The 21,808-nt window shown below is 40.6% G+C and overlaps 1 protein-coding gene across 1 annotated transcript in view; it reads left to right on the top strand.

Annotated features, from left to right (window-relative positions):
• Nucleotides 1-20,658, top strand: part of LOC111868883 (cadherin-23) — a 95,242-nt gene extending 74,584 nt beyond the window's left edge. The window contains exons 24-29 of the mRNA XM_023859948.2: nt 1,147-1,345; nt 2,747-2,859; nt 3,048-3,211; nt 9,184-9,387; nt 12,137-12,304; nt 19,128-20,658. Of these exons, the coding sequence (XP_023715716.1) occupies nt 1,147-1,345; nt 2,747-2,859; nt 3,048-3,211; nt 9,184-9,387; nt 12,137-12,304; nt 19,128-19,503 (1,224 nt within the window). The 3' untranslated portion in view covers nt 19,504-20,658. The remainder of the gene's footprint in view (nt 1-1,146; nt 1,346-2,746; nt 2,860-3,047; nt 3,212-9,183; nt 9,388-12,136; nt 12,305-19,127) is intronic.
• The last annotated feature ends 1,150 nt before the right edge of the window (nt 20,659-21,808 follow it).

Here is a 21,808-nt window from a genome sequence, read left to right as displayed (position 1 = left end):
GTGGAGGAAAAGAAGTAAAAACTACAATAAAATTTGTTGCACTTAAGACGGTATTTATCCATATATATTGTGTGAGTGTAACAGGATGCTGAAATATAATATTATAAGAAATGAAGTCTACCAGTATGGTTCAAATTTGTTTTGGGGAGATAAACCCTTTCCTGTTAAAGTTTATGTCAACTCACCTGATAACTTGACTAATCTGAGAGATTAGATTTCTCGCAGTGATATGTCCTTGCTATCTTCTTGTAGTCTGGTAGGCAGACATTTCGGAATTACCTACTGTCTCCATATTATCAACATGAAGGTGGACGCAGAAAATTCCTCAGAAACAATAATAATTTTCTGCCAGACTATACGGCATCACCCAAAAGACAATAATATGACCAGATTTCTGTATAATTTCCTCAATATTTCAAAGGTTAATGAGTAAATATAATCTTAAATTGAGGCCACGATCACTTCTAACCCAATTATCCCAAGTTCAGATCCGTCCCACCCTCCACTCTGCCATTTAGTATATGTCATAATAACATATGCGTCCACAAAACACAAAATAACTGAATGGAGCCCAGTCCAATCAAATTTGTTTCTAACCCGACCCATTCTAAACATAAACCAGTCCAGGAAAATCGCGTACAAACTAATACCAACGGCTTTAAGCCATCTAACTATGACGTCATCGTCCTCAATGGAACTACACGCACAAAATAACCGAATTATGTTCACCCCCGCGCCCACCCCAGGCCCGAACGAGACCAAAAGAACCCGATCCGATGCAACGAATGAAACCTAAACCTAACCACACCCAAACTGGACCCATATCTACAATAAACTGAATCCGGTTCGGTTCGGCTAGACCTAAAACAACCAAATCCGACTTAGTCGACTCTGATCCCTGCCAACTTCAATTCGACCTAAATCAGCTAAACTGGATTCGAGCGGATTTGACCCGATTCGATCCGACCAGTCATCTTTGTTGAGTAAGGAGTTATCCCATACCTGAGCTTTATCATACAGCTTGAAATTTACTGGAACTAGGATAAAGCTAACTGGAATTGCAGATACAGTTTACGAAATAGTAACTTTTAGAACTTTGGTAGGTTACAGCTGATAAGTAGAGTGCTAATTTACTTCTCTTTGCAGGTAACTGATGATGATTTAGATGATAGCCATACATACACTATCGTTGAGAGTACGATGGATGTCACCGACAGCTCGCTTGATTACCTGAAAGATAAAACTCCTTTCAGTATAAAGGGAGACACGTTGGTACTGAATTTTGATGTTCAAGACAGTTCTCTGAAAGGCCTCTTCAAGTTCAACGTTGAAGTTTCAGACAAAGGTTTGTGCCAATACAGTGTATATACACGTATAAAATCTATCATCATAAGAGAAAAAGAAAGGCAGAACTATAATTGTTAATAGGCCTTAAAGGCCCATAAGTTTGCACGACGTCGAGGCTGCCACATCTTCTAGACAATCAGCTCACAGATGGCGGTAAGATTGTCAGCCTTATGCGCCCGCCGCCTCTTACCTGCAGGAAGAGTCCTGGTACTCATTTTTGTCAGAGTCTGAGTCGACCCCAGGGCAATAGTGCGGCCGGAAGGATTAGGTAAATTGAAAAAATCCTATGATCTCGTAGGGATTCGAACTTGCGAGTCCTGGTCCCTTCTCCGCATCGTCTAAACAGACTATGGTGTCCATTCAGCATCCTATCCAAAGAGTGTCAGGTTCTTTTCCCTGGGGGTAAATCGGCCGGGGCCTGAAGCTGACTACTCACCTCCAACTAGTGCCACGGTCAAGAAAACCTGGATTTATACATCCACTCCGCCATACGTCTCCATGGCCTAGTGTTTAACTAGTTAAGTACGGGAAAAAATTTATCTATTATTCTCTTAGAATTCACAATACTTCTGTCATTCTAACCATGTGATGTGATGCTCCACAATCTCTATTTCTCTTATGCTCCAGCTATGTGGTAAGGTTATCAGAATTTGTGCCTCTTCTCTTCTCTTGGTACTAGTTTCAAAGTTACCTTCGGCTGTGCTATGACTTCTGAATTAGCACTTAAAGGTGCTGCTTTTATAAGATGTAATTCTGCATTTGGCATAAATTTTAGCATTGCGTTTCAGAGTACTAACTAAATTTATCTTCCATGATTGAATGAGTCGTGCATTTTTCCAGACATGTTAATGTCTCTCTTCATTGAAATCATCACTATTACTTAGAAGTCACTGTGCAACAGTGTTGCGGGAGATAACAAGACAATCTCCGGCCGAATTTTCCTGGTCTCAAGTGATTAAATAGCTGTGTACATCTGACAGGGGTTGTCCAGTGATTGAGATTAGCTCTTTTTGAGGAGACCAACTGAGTAGGTGTTTTCCCATCCCTCGCCTGAGGACGGAAACAGACCCAGTTTCCGAAACGTAGTGTTTTCTACTTCCTGGAAAACCGCACAATGGAAAAGCCCCCAAATCCAGTAATTTTGTGTGTTATACACTATCATCAGAATCCATTAGAGTCTAAATGATAAGCCTGAATAGAAAATCACATTCCCATGATAAGTTTAACATATCTCCTTGGATACAGAATAAATTAGTATATTTTGTGAAATATAAGATATAGAACTTCGACCAGTATTCTTTACAGATGTTACTTAACGGAATTAATTACGTAGATTATAGCTGCCCATAATGTTTGCAGTTTTCTCCAAGAAATTTTATGAGTGTCACTGTTTTTACAGAAAATTACAAAGGCGAAGCTTCATGCGAAATATATATTATATCGCAAGACAACCACTACGTTACAATGCGATTCCAGAACAACGCGACCTACACTGAATCCGTGAGATTGAAGGTGAGATAAACTGATCTTATAACATTTCTTTTGTCTCGTTTAATTTATGAAAATTTTTGCTCCTGAGGTATTAACTTAAAACTACGAATAATATTTTAATTATTATGAAAACGAATATTACTCTCGGAATTAATTTTTTTCTTGTTATTGCGAGGTAACTAATGTAAAAATGATAATTTCCTTCCTAGATAGCCAACATATTCACAGATGTCTTCAAGAATGAAGCAAATGTCAAGAAGATAGCCCCAACAGTGGACTCAGAAGGTCTTCCAATTAGTGATAAAACGGATGTAACATCATATTTCGTAGATGAAGAAATTCAACAACCGATTAACAAGAACGAAATAATAAGGCTAGTAAAAAATTTTGTATTATAATTAACTGTCTATTGTCGTGGTACGCGGGTTCAAACCCGGCGGAGGTCGTGGAATTTTTAAGGGCGGAAAAATTCAGGGAACAAGTCCTCCGGGAGGGACTTTAAGCCGTGTGTCCCGTGTCGTAGCTTTACGGCACGTAAAAGAACCTCATATCTCCAAAGGAGGTCACTGAGCCAAATTCAAGGACATTTTACCGCCCAACATTAGTCTCTCACGCAGCTGATAGATGGGGGAAGCATTATAGATACCGCCAAGCCAGTAGAGGCCGAACTCGCTGGTTCGGTCGAGACTGATGGTACGCAACAATATCGGTAGGATATAAAGCCTGCTAGAATATCGTAGAGGGAAGCACAATGGACCAATACTGGTCTAAGTGCATGAGGTAACCCACCCTCTCCAATAACTAACTCCCTAACTAACTAACTAACTAACTAACTGTCTATTGTTCAGTCTACGGATGGCTCATGGGAGGCAATGCGAATATGTGTAACTTGATGTGACGTGTCGATAGTACTTTGAAATAGTCATGAGCGCCTATTGATTAAGTAAGCAGAGATAACAATTGATATTGTCACATGACGCCTGAAAGACGGAATAGTTCATTACTAGGCAACGGCTAGGTAAACACATTCACGCTGAAGCGAAAGAGCACAACAGTGAAAGAGCCGTGATTTCTATGGTCAGCTAGGCGCTCTTGGTTACGCAACGGTGCGGTAAACACGTCTCTACAACAGTGAATCGACACCTAACAATCGAGAAAGCGGTGTTTTCTGTGGGGGCCGCCCGAGGCCATATAACAAGGATCTTACGCAGCTAGAATGACTCCCGTGTGGAGGCGGGGTTGAATACCTCCACCGTGACCCTGCGAGTCGTAGGAGGCGACGAAAAGGGATATCGTAAATCTGAGACAGTAAAATACGATCGTGAGTCCAAAGGGACTCGGACCCGAGGAAAACTGCGCTGGCAAGGGTCAGTAGCATGTAAAAAAGACAGACGCGTCCTCTCGTCAGAGATGGTGCTCCACAAAAAAACAAAACCGTAACGTTCAACAGTAATAAATATCTGGTCATGAATCCCAGACAGGCTCGACACCAAGATTTACTGACTGACTGACTGACTGACTGATCGTCAGTCGCAGTGTGACTTGGACTTGGACTTGGCTAGAATGAGAATTGGAGTTCCGGAATTGGCAGTTGCAGCAGTCTCTGGAGTTGGCAGCTGGTAGAATAATTGAGAAGAAATGGCATGAAGGGAATTAGGCTGTTGCGGTGACAGTGAAACTTAAAAATCCGTTGCCAGGATACGACTATTGAAGATTGAGGAGACAGCGTGTCCTAATGATTTGTAAGATGTGTAGGTCAGCGCTAACTCTGTGCTTGTTGTAGTTACGAGTGTATAAATTGTCAATAAATCCATTCATCCAATCCATACCCGTCTATAAATCACGCACACCCCTTACACGTGACAATATCACAAACGGACCCATGTGATCAGTTTACGGAGAAGAATCAGCAAATAGGACACAAATGGAAGTAAAACACCTGTAATGGACATAATAATTATATTTTGTTTTCCCTTGTACTTACTGAATTTGCTCTACGATTTCACTACATAAAACTGACAAGTAATTAAAGTGCGGGTTTCGGGGAGAAATTCTAGGGCGGGGAGTCCACGAAATTCTGGCGTGGATTCTGTGTAAGAAGGACAAGTGGCTAAGGTGTAGAGGTAAATACAATGGAGGAAGGAGAAATCAATGATGTCGTTGGGGAAGAAGTGGTGATGGTAGACATGGACTATGCACGAGTACAGAATAAAGTTATCAAACAAAAGAAGAGTTTTGCGAGAGACACAGGACATGAATTATCATCAGATGAGGAATTGAGGACAAACCATAAAAAAGGAGATCTACAAACGACGGCGTAAAGAGGAGTAGTAATAAAAAGAACAAAATATGAACGAGTCACAAAATCATAAACAAGCCGAGGAGAGAACAGAACAAGGGTTAATTCAACAGGCAGAGTCTGAAATGCAAAACCACGGAGATGAAGTTACGAATGAGTCCGACGACCGATGTAATCAGACCGGCCAGAAAGGAAAGGAAGGCCTTGGAGAAGGTTTCAAGAGTAAGAAAGAAGGATAAAATAATGACCTACGTTTTAAATCTACGAAAATGGGGCATTCAACACCCATCTTAAAGTCAAGAAGCCCGATACCTAATTACTGGAAAGAAAACAGGGAAAAAATGTCATGGCTAAATCCAAGATCAGTTTCAAATCCACTGGATAATATTCTCGGTTTGTTTAGGAACTGACCTCAGAGAAAATGGAAGCAAATAAAATTTTGGACAGCCTTATCATCCAAAATGAAGGGCTGACTACGTACATTCCGAGATATATGGCTGTGAAAAGGGGAGTCTTTAACGATGTACCAAGGATATTAATTAGAAAGTTTGACGCAACAAGTCAACTCAGATAATCATAACAAACACCCTATACTTTTCCTGGTCGTTGACGCAGTCAGACTTAAGGTGAGAGTCAAAGATGAACGAAGTAACCGAGTGAGAAAGATGGGTGTGGAAAGAGTAGAGGGTATTATGTTGAGATATTTAGAACTGCCATTCATGCATATCTTTGCAATATGGAAATTGAAGCTTCTAGTTTTGTTACAGCAGTACGACAATGTTACAACTGTGAGAAATTTGGCCACATAAGTAATATTTTTACGAAGGAACAACAATGCTTCTCATGTGGAGAAGAAAAACATGAAGTTCTTGTATTAAAATGCCTTAATTTTAATAGTAATCATAGAGCAAACAGCGAGCGATCTCCAGTAATAAAAAAGAAACAGAACTAATGCAACCAAACCACTGCTCATAGAAATGCTGCATTTTTGGAAGCACGGAAAATTGTTGAAAAATGGTCACAACCCTGGCGGTGGAAGCCTGCATTCTCTTCAGGTGCTAAAATCTTCGGGGGATACGTTGAACCTAATATGAGGAGCTTCCCTCCTCTTGAAATGCCAGGAAAGTGAAGGAGTGGGATAGCATAGAAACAAGTGAAAGCAATAAAGCCCCGAGCCAGCCGATCGGGTGGAACTCTGGACGAAGGCGGAGGAAGATGACCAAGGGTAACAGCAGCACTGAAATATCTTAACCAAGTCCAAGAAATATAGAGAAAAGGAACAGTTCGGAAGACCGGACAGTGTTAGAGAAACCTGTACACGAGTTGTGGTCCATTCAGATGGGGGACGACTTCAAGAGCCTATTGGTGACGATAATGAACTTAGTGATAAACCCCGGGACGCTAAGGCGATGGTAAGACATCTGTGGAAAGCCGTTGAGCTTCACGGCCAAAATTACAACAAAATTCAACGGGAATCAACCAATTAAGGTTGTTCAATGGAGCTGTAGAAGCCCAAATAGCCAGGACAGAATAAGATGTTTGTAAGAATATGCTACAGAGAGTCGGATGAACACTGCCTATGCCATTTTTGTTTACACATTTATTTTTTTCAAAATAAAAAGTCTAAATATTAGACTCTCATGCGCATGCGCATGTTCAAAGCCTGGTCTCAGTAGTCAAAATGGTGACCGTACTTGAGAGTGGTGTATTGCCGAAGAGTAGCGTTCTGTTGTGCTCCTTTTGTCGGCTAAATGACTCATTTCAAAAGATATCCATAAAGAAAAATTTGCTGTTTATTGTGGGAAGTGTTTTTCGTGTAAAGCTTTCACATCTGGGTGGCAAACATTCGCTGATGGAAGATATGCTGAGAAATGAAAGTTTCCCCCCCCCATATTTGAATATCACGTGTTTTACGGTTTATATCCATTTGTGACCTATTTACTGACTCTCCCTCGTGCTAATATATGGCACTAAACTCAGATTGTGGAATGGCTATCTTGGGAAATATGCATCAGTTGTACAAATTATCTGTACTGCTCAAGCAGCGCGGTCACGTCTTCACGTGACTGAGTGTCCTTATGCAAAGAGAATATCAGCAATGAATTTATGTTTGGTATTATTTGTAATGTTCTGGACCTAATCCAGAAATTTGCAAGACAGCCACCGGCACTTAATATTCAAGGGGTTCTGTCAAATTAGTTCGTTGCCACTAATATTTAACATGAAATTGATTTAAAAGTATAGTCGACAGGTTTTTTACATATATATTTATTAGCAATTAGAATTAAATACATTCTTTAAGCTAATTTGCTAATTTAAACACCGCTCTCCTGTTATTATTGTACCGTGATGAGGGTTCCTTCAATGAGAGATCCTCTTCAACCATCAAGTAGATCTGCTGGCCATAATTTCGTTAACCTTCTTCGTTGTTGTTGTTGTTCCAGTAGGGGCTGCAGTAATGTATTATTATGGTGTCCTAGTTTATCATGATGTTTTATGCTTTTCTCTTGGATGACTTCTTTGATGAATGGTACATTGAGATCGTCATGTAGGGTCTTATTAGTCACATACCAAGGTGCATTTGTGATCATCCGCAGTATGTCGACAGGTTGCATCCAAATTGGAGCGCACATTTTTTTCTGGCTTGTTCCTTAAAATTCATGCGCTCTATTGCTATTGATTTTTCTTACTGAAACATATAAGGAAAATTAAAATATAATTTTAAGAGCATAAAAATTCATTAAGAACAATAATATAAGCGACTGAAAATGTATACAGGATTTCTCTCTGAAATAAGCTGAAACTCATTCCTTTGATAATGTTACTTATTTAAGACTTTACTGGTATATTTCCAAGTAATTATTAGATCGTAAATTTAAATGTTAACGAATTATTTCTTGGATTATCAGTTATCGACTGAATCAGTTTTATTTCACATATCAAAAATTGTTTGTTTCTTTTTCCTCAAACAATAAAATAAATAAATGAATTCCAGCGGTTCTTTCGATTAGGTTTCAGGAAGAAATATATTGTGACGTATTGGCTCAAAGCAAGAACTCTGGAGCCATATAAACAGACGTTGTTTGGTAATGCCCATACATAACAATACAGCAATTATCACGAAACGAGATGTGACACGGCCGTTACAGTGAAGCGATTTTGTAAGCAAGTACGCGGTGACTTCACGCATCAGTAGAAGGGGTACTGCAAGTAGTGTTTTCTGTGGTTCCGCTCCGAGGCTATATGACTCGACCTACCGAGTTCAGTTCAGTGAGTGAGTGCAATCCTATTGAGGGCTCAGCTGTGGAGTGTTAACCAGCGGACAACGGAAACTGAAGAATCTCCACTGCTGAGATTCGGTACTAGAAAACGTCTACTGAAGACACTGTAGAGGAATTACCATTGCGTAGAGCTGTTACCAAATAAAGTCTAGTGAAAGTAGACAGGGAAGACTTGAGTGTGGAGTGATTTGTAGTGTGGAAAATAGAAATAGTGCTATAGTTATGTGTAGTTATGACCTGTATGTGGTCAATAAAGCTGTTGACTAGTCCAAACCCCGTCTATAGTTGCTAATGCACTTGAGAGTATTAATACAACGAAAGGCTGGAATTATTCTTCATTGTTATTATGTTAAGTATTCTCCATATATAAAACCTTTAGAATGTAAAGCGGTAGGTATTAATAAACTCCATGTTTTGTGTTATTCATAAATCTGATTATTACAAGAAATTATGTTAGTCATAAGATTTACAGCACAAAAATTTCACATGAATATTTACCTCAACCAGTTGTTTTTTTAATTTGAGATGAAATAACCAGACAAAATAAACTGGGATATGATTTCTGTTATGCCTTAATTTTATGTTTTGGCTCACGAAGATGCGAACAAAATATTTGTTACTATAATGTGTTGAAATTATTTCCATAAATCTACAACTCGGTTAAATAAAAGCTTTGATTGAAGGGTAGATGCTTCCAAAGAGCCAGCTGAAGCGACGCCCCCCACAGAGAATACAAAAATGTCAGTAATTTATTCTCTTATTTAGGAAACTTACGGACAAACAAACATATATCGCTCTGCGGGACGCCCTGATGGACGAGAAGCTGGTGTTGGAATCGATCGACGACCCAGTGACTGAAACCGTTGCTAATATGGAAGGTGTCCTGCAGACGGTTCTAATTGTAGTGTCAGTGGTTCTGGGGTCGCTAGTTGTCATTCTGTTTGCAGCGTTCTTTATCAGAACCAGAAGGTAAGTCTTAAAATCCACTAGAAGTGTTCTAGCATCCCGTTGCAGTGGGTATTAGAAATTATTTTGGGGTTCAATTACTGTCCACCACGTAGAAATATTAAGTAATTAACTCCAAGGAACTGAGCACTACTTGCGAAGGCGATAGTTCTTAAGCTACTAAAGAAATACCAGAGAGTTTATGGTAGCCGAGAGTTCAATACCGTGTTCATATGAGCCCTCCACTGGTCTTAACCCTGAGCGAAATCAATCCAGTCCATGCCACCCCATCCCAGTTTCTTTGATCCAATTTAATATTATACACCCACTTAGTCGTTGTCTTACTAGTGGTCTCTTTTCTTCTGGCTTTCACCAAAATCCTATATGCATTCGTCTTCTTCTTCATTCCTGCTACATACCCTGTCCGTCTCATCCTCCTTGACTCGATAATTATATTTGATGAAGAGTGCAAGCTGTCGCTTTCCAACATGTACATGTGCTTGTATGCAAGGAGTGTCGAAAAGCCAAGTTCTGTTTCTGTTTATTTTTAGCAAAAAGACTTGAACCCGTAACTTTTATTTCAAATTTTAAGTATGATCTGTCTTACTAAAAGGGCATATTTTCTTTAAAAATAATATTTAATTCAGGACACTTTACGAATACGCAATGTTGCTACACGCTGACAAAGTTATGCAGATCTGTAATTCATTGTGAATGCATTTGTACTTAGTTTGGAAGAGTTCACGGCTTCTGTGTTCGGTTAACATCACTTTAACTTAGACGTTTCTAGTTGACGAGGGAGGGAGTGTGGAAGGGCAAGAAGAATATACAGTCACCTGCTCCAACTATCCAACTCCCTATCTTGTCTAATGGCCCTTTGAAATCTCTTCGACGGAAGAAAAAACACATGCAACTTTAAACACAATTTCAGTGGAACTCAGTACGTATGTGTTCAACAAAATAAAAATCACATACAGATGGGGCCCATAATGCATGCAGTGAGCCCCTGTGTAAATATGGATACTTGGTGTCGTTTTGTTGCGGTTAAACAGTCAGCAAGGGGCGTGGAGAGGACCAATACAGACCACAAAAATAATGAAACTCAAAACCAAGTACGTGAAGTGACGCCGAAGGACAGGAAGCTAGTCGTACCCTGGAGGTAAGATGAACGCAGTACATTAGGCCGAGTGTCACAATCACAGCTCACCACCCGAACAAGATTGGGAACTCACCATTCACCTGTAGGACTCAAGAAAGCTTTGCTCGATCAGCCGTCCCAACTGAATCTACACTGTTGTTGCTCTGAACATCGTACAACAAAGAGTTTGAGCTTCTCAGCGCAGTCGCAATGGAAACACCGAAGTGCAAAGTGGGGGGGGGGGCAGGAGGAAAATGTTCCGAATATGAGGGTAACGGAAAAATGGAATATTGGAGAGTTGGTGTGGGTTGATCCAGAGGAATGTAACTCCTGGTCCACTAGTACGACAGTCTGCAAGTTTCCATTTCCCTTGTGTTCAATTCTGTGCTATTTCAGAATAAGCCGAACCATAGTAATAAAAGATAAATGTACAGAAACTACGAAGGTTATTTGGAAAGCAGAGATACAAAGTCCAAAAAACATTTGTAAATCTTTTTTTCCACTTTCAGCACTTTTACAGCACAACTTTATTTACTTTTCAACATGGCCACCATGGATCACAGTGCACTTAGTGAGCCTGGAAACGAGTTTTTTTTATTCCAGCGTCGTACAAATCTCCCACCTGCTCTCTTAGCCATGTCATCACCGCGTCTTGAACCTCATCATCGTTCGAAAAAGTCTTTCAGCCAGACTTCACTCTAATTTAGTAAACAAGTGATGGTCGCTTGGTGCAAGGTCGGGACTGCGTCGTGGATAGGTCAATACTTCCCACTTGAAGGACTGCAACAACTGCGTGGAGCGAGCAGTGTGCGGACGGACGCTATTGTGCACTAAACAGACTCCTCATGTCAGCATTCCTCTCAGCTTGTTTTGAATAGCTCTATTTTCCGTGGGGTCCGTGCAATGTGATTATAAGGAAGTTTTCGGCAGATCAGAATAAGTAGTCAAGTAGTAAACAGTCGAATTTCGGGACCCCAGTGGGTCGGGATATGAGCTTGGAATTGAATTGAGTCGAGTCTTCCGAATTGGCAGTTGCAGAATAGTGGCAAGAAAGGAGTTAGGATGTGAAAAGAAGGCTCCGTGTCTGATTTAAAGTGACAGTGGGATTGTTATGAATCCGTTTCCAGGATACGATTAGTGAAGACAGAAATTTTGTGCGTGTGCAACAATGGGCTGGAAAGTGTGAAGAATAGAGATAGTGCTGTATTGCCTGTAGTCCCGAGTTTTGAATGTGTAAGGCACAATATAGCCAATAATTCAATCCAAAACCCGTCTTATAAGTCATGCGCAAACCCCCTACACATGACAATATACTTGTTATGGACTAATAGAAGCCACGGGGGTTTTTTTTTTATTTAGTAGGCTTGTCTTGGTATATTATATTTAGGGTTTCCATACGCACTTTGATAGAAAATGCTTTTAATCTTCTCATTTTAGTTTAGATTTTAGTAATATAAATTAATATTTACTTGTATGAATTTTTTAAGATATTTTCTTTTCTAAGAAGGTAAAGAGTCGGATGGGGGGCTATATTACACTTAATTAAGGGCCCCTATTTTATTAAAAATGCCCTGGCTACGTTACGGAATCTGGCACAGAATACGGATGCAAACGCTCGTCTACATTTCGTTGCAGCTTGAACCGTCGCCTGGAAGCGCTGTCCACGACGAAGTTCGGATCTCAAGACTCGGGCCTCAATCGAATTGGCTTGGCAGTGCCGAACACAAACCAACATGCAGTAGAGGGCTCCAATCCCGTGTGGGGCAACGAGGAAGCTACTGCTCCCGACTTCGACGTCATGAGGTGAGGAATTCTCTAACCGAGCATGTTTAATGAATCTGTAACGCACATCACTTTCCTTCTGAAGGTTCTCGCTTCCAACAAGGCGATTTCCGAGCATCTTTTGGTTTTCATTGGATCACTGATTATTTTTTTATAAAATTCCAAAAAAAAAAGTAAAGCTATCCCTGTACCAGGCCGCGGGTGCCCGTACGGTTGTGAGAGATTGAGTCCTCAACATTTTCTAGACAGTCGGCTCATAGATGGCGGTAAGATTGTCAGCCTTACGCGCTGGCAGCCCTTAATCCCACCCCCAGGAATCTTCCTGGTACTCATTTCTGTTAGAGGCTGAGTCGACCACAGGGCCATAGTGCGGCTCGAAGTATTAGGTTAATTGAAAATAGTCTAATGACCTCATCGGGACTCGATCTCGCGACCTTCCGGCTAGTAGCATAGTGCCTCAACCAACTATGCTACCGCGTGCCCCGATAAAATTCCATTATTATTTTAATTTACAGGTTATTTAATGATGTGTAGAAAGGACATTTTATCAGGCGTCCATAAGGGTCAGATGAGGCAACCCTTTAAGTAAGTAACAAAAGAGAGAGTCTGGATTGGAATCAGGCGGCTCACGAACACACAGCAGCAGACATGTTACATATATTGGCAAGCACTGTGCTCTGTCTATCTATCTGTCTATCTAAACGTGTGTGTCTGTCTGGCTGTCCGTCCATCCATCCAGTCATCAGACCGTCCATCCGTCTGTCTATCTGTCTTTCTGACTATCTGTCTAACCTCATGGAGGTGAGATTTCTTGAGAAGTCATCAGTTGTGCAGCTACTCAAGAACTTCCCCAAATTTTATGGAACCCGAAGGTTCATTCCCACATCATCCCATCCTATCTCTTTAAGGTCCACACATTACATCTTAGTCTTATGCGAAAATTATGAGTCCCATGGATTCCATGTCAAAGTAACCTACATATATCGTCGTAAGTGATCCTATGTTGTGCGTAACCAGAATGATTGTTACTCTGAGATCGGAACTCTATTTATGTCACTATTTATATCATGCAAATTTAAAGTATTTTCAATTGTAGAGATCTGGGTGGTTGTATCTTAGATGTAACTGATGACTGTGAAGGGAGAACCGTATTTTTGAAACTTGAATTCAGCCCTCGTCTGGTTTTGGAATAATCGTACTTTATTCACATTTCTTTGTTCACATGAGGTTATAAGGTCATCCCTAGCTCCTCCTGCCTATCGTTTCAGTTTTGCTAATGTCATTCACCACCTTCAGTATTAAAGCAGTGGTGATTCTGGTTTTCTTCGTGAGGTTCTAGTTTCGGACCTCGGTCGGCTTTTTCAGCATTTCCGTTCAGATTTAAGGACTGCATCTCAGTTAGGCTGATCGCTTCTGTCCGCTTCATTTTCAATTGAGTAAGGTTTTGATTAAATCATCCTATCATTCGACGCTATGTAGTCCCAGAAGCTGAAATCGTATAGAACCATTCAGAGATCAGTTGTTCTACTTTAACATACTAAAAGTTTGCATTTCGCCCACACAGTGTATTTATGTGTTCCTCGTGGTTCTCACAATAAACAGTGAATATTTCCCTAAACATCACTAACGGCTGGGCTTTGTAGTGGAGAAGCAAGCTGTTTCCTGTGAGGTACGGACTAAATTTCTATATTTCATTTAGAAGAAATTAATTTATAAAGGGTAAAATAATATATAAATAAATAAATAAAACCTTTCATCAGGCTTCTAATAAAAAACTGCACAACTAAGCCTACTGCTAATCCGTACTGGAACTTAAATGCGTAATTTACTGATTTGGAAAAACAGCATTTATCAATTGAATGTGGAGAGAATATTTTAGTGGTACGTGAATGTATTTACATATTACGGATCCTTAGTGTACAGCAACTTAACAGCAGGATCTTAAAACTTATAATGCTGATATATGTTTAGGAAGCATTGTCTAGTTCTGTAGAATTTAAAATATTTTCAGGAGGTGTAATACGAGGCTGAACGATTCGTACAATTCTTCGTTTATAAACTAACACGTTTTAAGAAAATTCTTCTTCCAGTCACTGAAGACTTCAGATAGGCTGGCGGCGCGTGTTACAGCCGTTTCTTACAAGGGAACCAATAAGTGACATCCTTCCAAATGATCAGCGTTGAGGTGTCACGTTATTGCGTGCGTATCAGGGACGTTTATGAAACGGCTAGATGCACTGGAATCAGAGCAATGCAGTAGGAACCTCTGGAACCCAGTGCGGATGCATGTTAAACAGTTTGTTTATCTACGAGAGGGATCTGTTAATTTTTATTCAGAACAATAAAATTAAACAAGTAATTTTAGTCACCATAGTCGAAAATATAACCCAAATTGAAATATTACCGTAATTTTTTATCCACATACATTTTGTAAAAATTAGTTTTAGTATATTAAGACCGTATAGGCTTATAAATTGAACTTCTTACCGCCCACAGCCCCGTCATAAGTTAGAAAGCCTAAACAATTTTCACTTTCTTCAATAAAATGAAGACGATACGCTGATCATATTAATTATAGTAAAAATTTCTCAAAATTGCATCTTTTATTCTCCGTTCCGTTTAAGAATGACACATGGAAGTAATTTCTATGTATTAGGTAGAAGCAGATTTTAAACTGTTCTAACGATGGTCTATAACACTCAGAATTACTGGGTCCGGTATTATGGAAAAGTAGAGAACACAACGTTTAGGAAACTGTATCTGTTTCCGTCTTCAGGCGCAGGGAATCCTGGGAACGGTCTGACTTGAAGGTGGAAGATATTGTTATACTATTGGTAGTTTGTTTGAGAACCACATACGAGTATATTGAGGTAGATGATAAGTTCTTCCAAAAGATATATGGCATAGTTGTGGAGTACTCTTTATCATACATCCTTAATATCTTCACGAAACATTTAGAGAAATTACTTATTAATTCGGCACAACACAAACCATTGCCGTGGCTCCAATATTATGATGATACATTGGTGGTCTGGCCTCACTTCCTAGTTTGATTACAGAATTTCCTCAACAGAGTTTAAGGTCTTCGTGCCCGTTCTCCCTATACAAAGAGTGAGACAGTGCAATCCCTTTGTGGGCGATCTGGTCACCAGGAAAGAGAGGACACTGGCCACCAAAGTTTAGAGAAAATCCTCTCACGCTGGCCGAAAATTAACTTCAAATCTAATCATTCCCCACATGCGAAAAGAGGTTTAATTCAGAGCCTTCACAATTGAGGTTCCGCCATACTCGTATGCCAAGAACGACAAGATTTGTTTAATGAGATAGTAGTCTGAGACGTGATCTCCAGCTCAGCGGTTATCCCCAAGGTTTTATTGACTCGGTCATTAATTCCAAGGGTAGCTGTCATCTGAGTAAAGAGCAGAAGCCCCTGGGCTCTGTGTGTAGCCCATATGTGTAGGGCAAAAGTAAAGCTATCCCAGTACCAGGCCGTGAAGGTTGTGAGACATTGAGGGTCCCACATTATCTAGACAATCGGCTGAAAGATGGCGGTAAGGTTGTCAGCCTTACACGCCGGCCGCGCTTTACTCCCCAGGAAAATTACTTATTTAATTCCTGGTACACATTTCTGTTAGAGACTGAGTGAACCCCAGGGGCATTATGCGGCTGGAAGGATTAGTTCAAACGTACAACATTAAGACGATCTTCAAAAGCAAACACACTCTTAGGAGTTCACTCATGAAAACCAAGTGGGAAAGGGATTCGCAACAGACGGCACAGTGCATATATAGAATTCCCTGTGAATGTGGCAGAAGCTACACTGGCGAAACAGGCACACCTCTAGCCATGCGGTTACGTGAACACAAAAATAAATAGAAAAATAAAAATTAGCCCAACATTCCTATGAAGAGTGTTGCTGGGTAGGCTGGGATGGAGCTAGGATTTTGGAAATTGAAAGTAATAAAAAGAAGATGAAATACAAGGAATGGGCCCACATGAAATGCTTAATCAGTGTTATGAGCCAACCCAGTTTGGACATTTCTCCCACCTGGATCCCCCTTATCTACAAGGAGGTTAGCAGCTCACAGAGATCAGGATGACGTGACAGATTCTTCATGTGTTAGTATAAGGTTTTTAGTGCAGAGAGTTAGGTTTTACTCCACAGATTGAACTAGCAGTAGGAACAAAAGGGTTTAACAAATTCTCCATTTTACTCCTTGCATAGGCTTTCATTCACTTGGTTTACTGGATAGGTTTGTTGCATTAAATTTTCACCTCGGTTTCTAAGTTAGATTTAGGTCTGTGCATGATTTATAGGTATTTTTTGCACATTTTTCTGTTATCTCTCCTCGACAAAGCCTGGTCTCCGTTATTTATATATATGTAGTTATACTGACATGGGGTGACTAGCGTTCAAGTGACTAAGCTGCTCTTGTGGCGTAAAATAGGTAAGATATGCAAGCTCTGCTTTGCAAAGCCTGTACTGACAGTGAACTTGAGTGTAGTGCACAAGGAAGAGAATTTCAATAACACGCTATATGAACGAAATATACACTTGACGAAAGGCCAAGCATGTTCATAAGAGACAATCCCATCTTTAAGTCGGAGAGGTTGTTACATATAAAGAAAGCAGTCTTCTGGGATTTTGCACCGTGTATATGTGGTATTAACCGACGTTTCGGAGGAACGTATCGCCTCCATCTTCAGGGTAGAAGAAAAAATATATAAGAAATCTGCAAGCAAAGAGACCGTGAGAACCGGAAAAGCAGACTGGAAAAATACCCAGCTATGTGAGAGCAGTGAGGGAGAAGGGGGAAGGGCAAGTATACAAGTGAAAGCAGTAGTGTGGGAGGGGTAGGGGAAGGGAGCTGGGACAAGCAAGGTTTTTGTGTAGGGGAGAGAATGGCAAGTTGAAGACTGGGCATCAGCCGTGAGCTGAGGGGTTGGGGTTGTTATGTTGGTTGGTCATGGCCTGTGTGGCCTGGATCTGGCGTCATATCCCGGTGGGGGTTTTTTAAGAGAACAGATGAGAGGTTTCCAAGACTTGCTGAGACAAAACCCCCCCTCTCTGTTCATATTTCCTGGATGCAGTTGAATCTCAATAGCCTCCCTAATAATGCGATCCATATAGCGGGTCTTGGTGGCGAGGATGGAGGTATTCTGAAGCTGAATTCGGTGTCCCAGATCGATGCTGTGTTCAGCTACGGCCGACTTGTCCGGTTGTTCGAGACGGATGTGCCGCTGATGCTCCTTCAACCTCATGTCCACGGAGCGGCCTGTCTGCCCAATATAGACCTTCCCGCACTCGCATGGGATACTGTATACACCCGGTGTCCTTAGGCCCAGGCTGTCTTTAACCGGCACATTACATATAAATAATTACCTCAAGGGTTCAGTCGAAAAAATCTCTGGTAGTGGGTCTCAAGGGGCTTGACGCCAAGACGAACTGATTGGTGGTAAATTTCCAGTCGTAAAGTAATTTTGACTTTGACTAGGAGAGACCTGGCCCTCCAGGTTAAGGGAGTCTCGAATCTGAGACAGCAAATAGCGTCATGAGTCCCGCGTGACTTGGACGTGAGAATGACTGCGCTGACGAGGCCCAACAGCAAATGTAAACGGCAGACCCAACCTCTCGTCATAGAGGAAGGACTAACTGCAAGTGTTCGGTTGGAAAATAGAAATTCTGGTCATGGGTCTAAAGGGGCTTGTAGCCAAGACGAACTGATTGTCGATAAACCGCCAGTCGCAAAGTAACTCTGACTATGACTCAGTGGCATGTGCTGTCCAGTGATTGAAGTTAGCTTTCTCTTAAGGAAACAAACAGAGTAGGTGCCTTGTCCTTACCTGAGGAAGGAAAGAGTTTCCGGAACGTTGGGTTCTCTAGTTTTTTATAATACCGTATCACGGACAAACTTAAAAAGTGTAATTATGAGATTTATTAAGTAATTTGATATGGTGACTTGGTATAATTTGGATAAAAATAATATGTTCCACTCACACATAATTTTCACAAATTTTAGTTTACACAAATTATATGAACAGTAGGAAAAACAATCTTGTATTTAAGCAGTCTGTTCCATTACTACATTCAAGCTTGTTTACATACATTTTTCCGTCAATAATGCAACTATTTTTCCTTCATTCATATTTGCTTTCGCTATTAATATGTTTCGGCACCAAACGGCCATCCTCAGGTGTTACATTATGCCAAAACTGCTACGCTGCACTGAGTATTGTCCATTCCACACGCAGGTAACTGAAAATTTCGTAATTAAAATGTTACAGTGGCACTCAACTCTTGTGCGTTTAAATCTTACATGCTACAGCTCACTCCATTTTTAATTATATAAAACTCCTAAATCCACCTCATAAGAGTATCGTCCACTTACCTAAGCAATATATCCTTCTTCGGTTGTTTCCATTGCAGCGGCTCACCTTTTCCATATGCAATCCCGTTGTTGTGTTTTGTCTGCAATCTGAAATGTGTAAGAACTCACATACTGATTTTGTTTCTTGATGTTACTAGTGTTATGTTTTGTTTGTTTACTCTTATACTCAGTGTGCCCCTTGTTTTCCGTTGTTCCCACAAGCCGCGTATCGTGTTGTTACGCATGACGTCAGTACACCATAAGCGACTTTGGGAAGAACTGACAAGCAAGGAGAAAAATTGTAGACAAGACATAACAACGGGCTTGCATGATGCTGCTGATGATGATGATGACAACGATGACGATGTAATCCTCAGATATGATTTATCCACAGAGAATAACCGTGGTCACAACCCAGAGGACCAATTTCTGGTCCCTTTTCCGGTGATTCATATACCTTTACTATATATTTTCAGCCAAAGCAGTGGGGATTCAGACTTGATTGGCATCGAAGAGAACCCCGAATTCAGCCCATATGCAAGGAATGGTGTACAAAATGGCGGCTTTACCCCTGAGATGGGAAGCGGAATACAAGCCAGTGTAAATGTCACAGTAGCGACCGGATTTGAGCGGAGGGCCAGTATCAATCCACTGTCAGCCGGTGCTCTGCAAGACGCCATAGCGGGAAACACTATGAGAAAACAAAGCGTGAATCCCATGGCGGTAACGTTCAACGGCAACGATTCGGATTACGAAAACGACAGTAGAAGATCCAGCGATAAGAGCATGCAATACAATAACAATTTCACATTTTTTCAGAGGTCGGATTCCGCACAAGCAACGGAACTATAGAGGCGTCCATGGCTTCACCGCACACACTGAACCTGCAGAACAATTTTGTGTACACAATGACTTATTGTTATATTTCCCTTACAGTGCCAAAATCGATTAGGTAGACGGTAAGGCATTGCGGTACCAGCATCGGTATTATTCATATTGAACCCATAATCCACTTGTAATTGACACACGCAACTGGTCAGTGGCGATATAGGCCGAAATATGCAGTAATGTTCTGAGATATTAAGAGTAACAATGTTGGAAATAACAAATGCCCTTACCGAGATAACAGTAACAGATATACCTGCAAAACCCTCAAATATTCTGTGGCTTTCCTTGGTTATTTAAGGTATCTGAAAATTGGCGATAAATAATTAATAACTCGCTGCATGAGACAGAGGGTGACAGTTCGTAATTATCCCCTCTTTACCACTTTTGTAAAGGAAGTGTTTGAAATCAAAATTGTAGCCGCAGTACAATCGAAGATGGCTAATAATGTGTTTGACTATGTAAGAACATGAAAACAGAAATATGATTTTTATTCACAGAAATAAAATTTATTAAATATATTTTTACATAGAATATATAATATACTACAAATAAACTACAAATGACTATAAAATCGATAGCGTTTCTAGACCCACTTTCAACATTTGAGTATGATACAATAATATTAAAACAAATTGAAACTCTGCCTTCCTGATAAATATAACTGAAAAAAAAACTTGCTGAAGGCCTAAAACAAATTCATGCAGTTAGTATTTAATCTAAAATCAAGTTCTCTGTTCTTTTATGGAAGGAATATTATAGTGAAAACCAATATTACGGTTATTAAGTATTACCTTACGTCACATTAATTCTGCTATTTTTATAAATGTATCGCAAGATAGTTTAATATTCCTATCGTAACTCAGTTCAGTTCATTTGTTAGAATGCTTGCAGTGGTCTGTTAAAGGCGAACACTTAAAAATAAATAATGTAACAAATTGAAGAAACAAAACAAACAAAATGAAAATCACAATGTAATGCCCTGGTGGCGCAGGGGGGGCGTGAAGGTATCCCTCCCTGCCACCGCTGTAATGCCGTCGGGCAGGGGGGCGTGGAGTCAGCCTCCTCTGCTACCACCGTAACGCTGCAAGTAGGGGGGCGTGGAGTTATCCCTCCTTGCCTCCACTGGTTATGTCGTAAACTGGTACCACTGGTAACGTCGTGCCGTCGGGGGTGTGGTGCAGGTACCCCTCCTTGCCACCTCAGCTTATGCTGTAAGGAGTTATCACAATCATCCTAGCTCACCCTTAGCTAGGATTCTCCTGTTCGGGGTTTCCTTCTCGGTAAAAGCTGCCACCATCTATTTTCTGTCCTTTCGATTGTGGGGACTACTCCCTGGCAGGTAGTCCTTGCTCCTTGACCACTCCTCNCTCCCGTAGTTTACAGGTAACGACTTAATACTTTATTAATACACTTTATCATTATATCTTAAGGGGCGTTTGTATCTAGGCTACTCAACTCTGCCTGTGTGGCAGGTGCCTATCCCTGTTTGTCTTTCTTTGTCTTCGGCTGCTACTGCTGCCTGTGTCAGTTCAGCCCTCGCTCGGTCAGGATTGCTCGGGATCGGATGTGGAAGGTTGGTTATGGATATGAATCACAACCCCGGTACATCCTATCCTATCTATTCTAGCTGTCTATTTACATTATTATATATACAAGATTTACATTATTTACATTATTAACAAGGCCGACATACCGTCAGGTCGGCATAGAGTCTTTACTATACGATAGACTCCTCCAAGTTCTTCCCCTTCGGGGATGGAGGCCTCGAGCCTCTCTCTCTCTCTCTCTCTGACATAATCTACTGAGGACAAGCAAGCCCTCCTCGTTATCATCAATCTTTTAGTTGTACATTTCTTACTACGTCTTATATACAATTCTACTATCTTTCATAAAGTTCCCTCGAAACGTGATCTACCCTTAAATATCTATATTAAATTCCCACATACTATAGTTACCACTACACCCTATGTGTAACCTTGACACCGACATATAAGTACACTATCTATACATCTTAACCCAATCTATCCTTGGTTATACGTATCGAATCCCGCATACTATCTTTACTACAACACACTAACCCTAACCTTGATATATATATACTATAAATCACTGATTGCCTGACTAATATCCTAGGCTTTTACAAGATGCTGGTATCCTACCCTAAGGGCTCACTGGGTACACTGGAATTTGCACATTGAAACTATCTCAACAACACTGTTATCACCAATACTATTAAACAACGATATTATCAATCAGCATGGCTATTATG

This window comes from Cryptotermes secundus, unplaced genomic scaffold (genome assembly GCF_002891405.2).
Source record: "Cryptotermes secundus unplaced genomic scaffold, Csec_1.0 scaffold592, whole genome shotgun sequence".
In the NCBI taxonomy this organism is placed as follows: domain Eukaryota; kingdom Metazoa; phylum Arthropoda; class Insecta; order Blattodea; family Kalotermitidae; genus Cryptotermes; species Cryptotermes secundus.
Note: the sequence above shows the minus strand (reverse complement) of the source record. Positions and strands in the feature narration are given on the sequence as shown.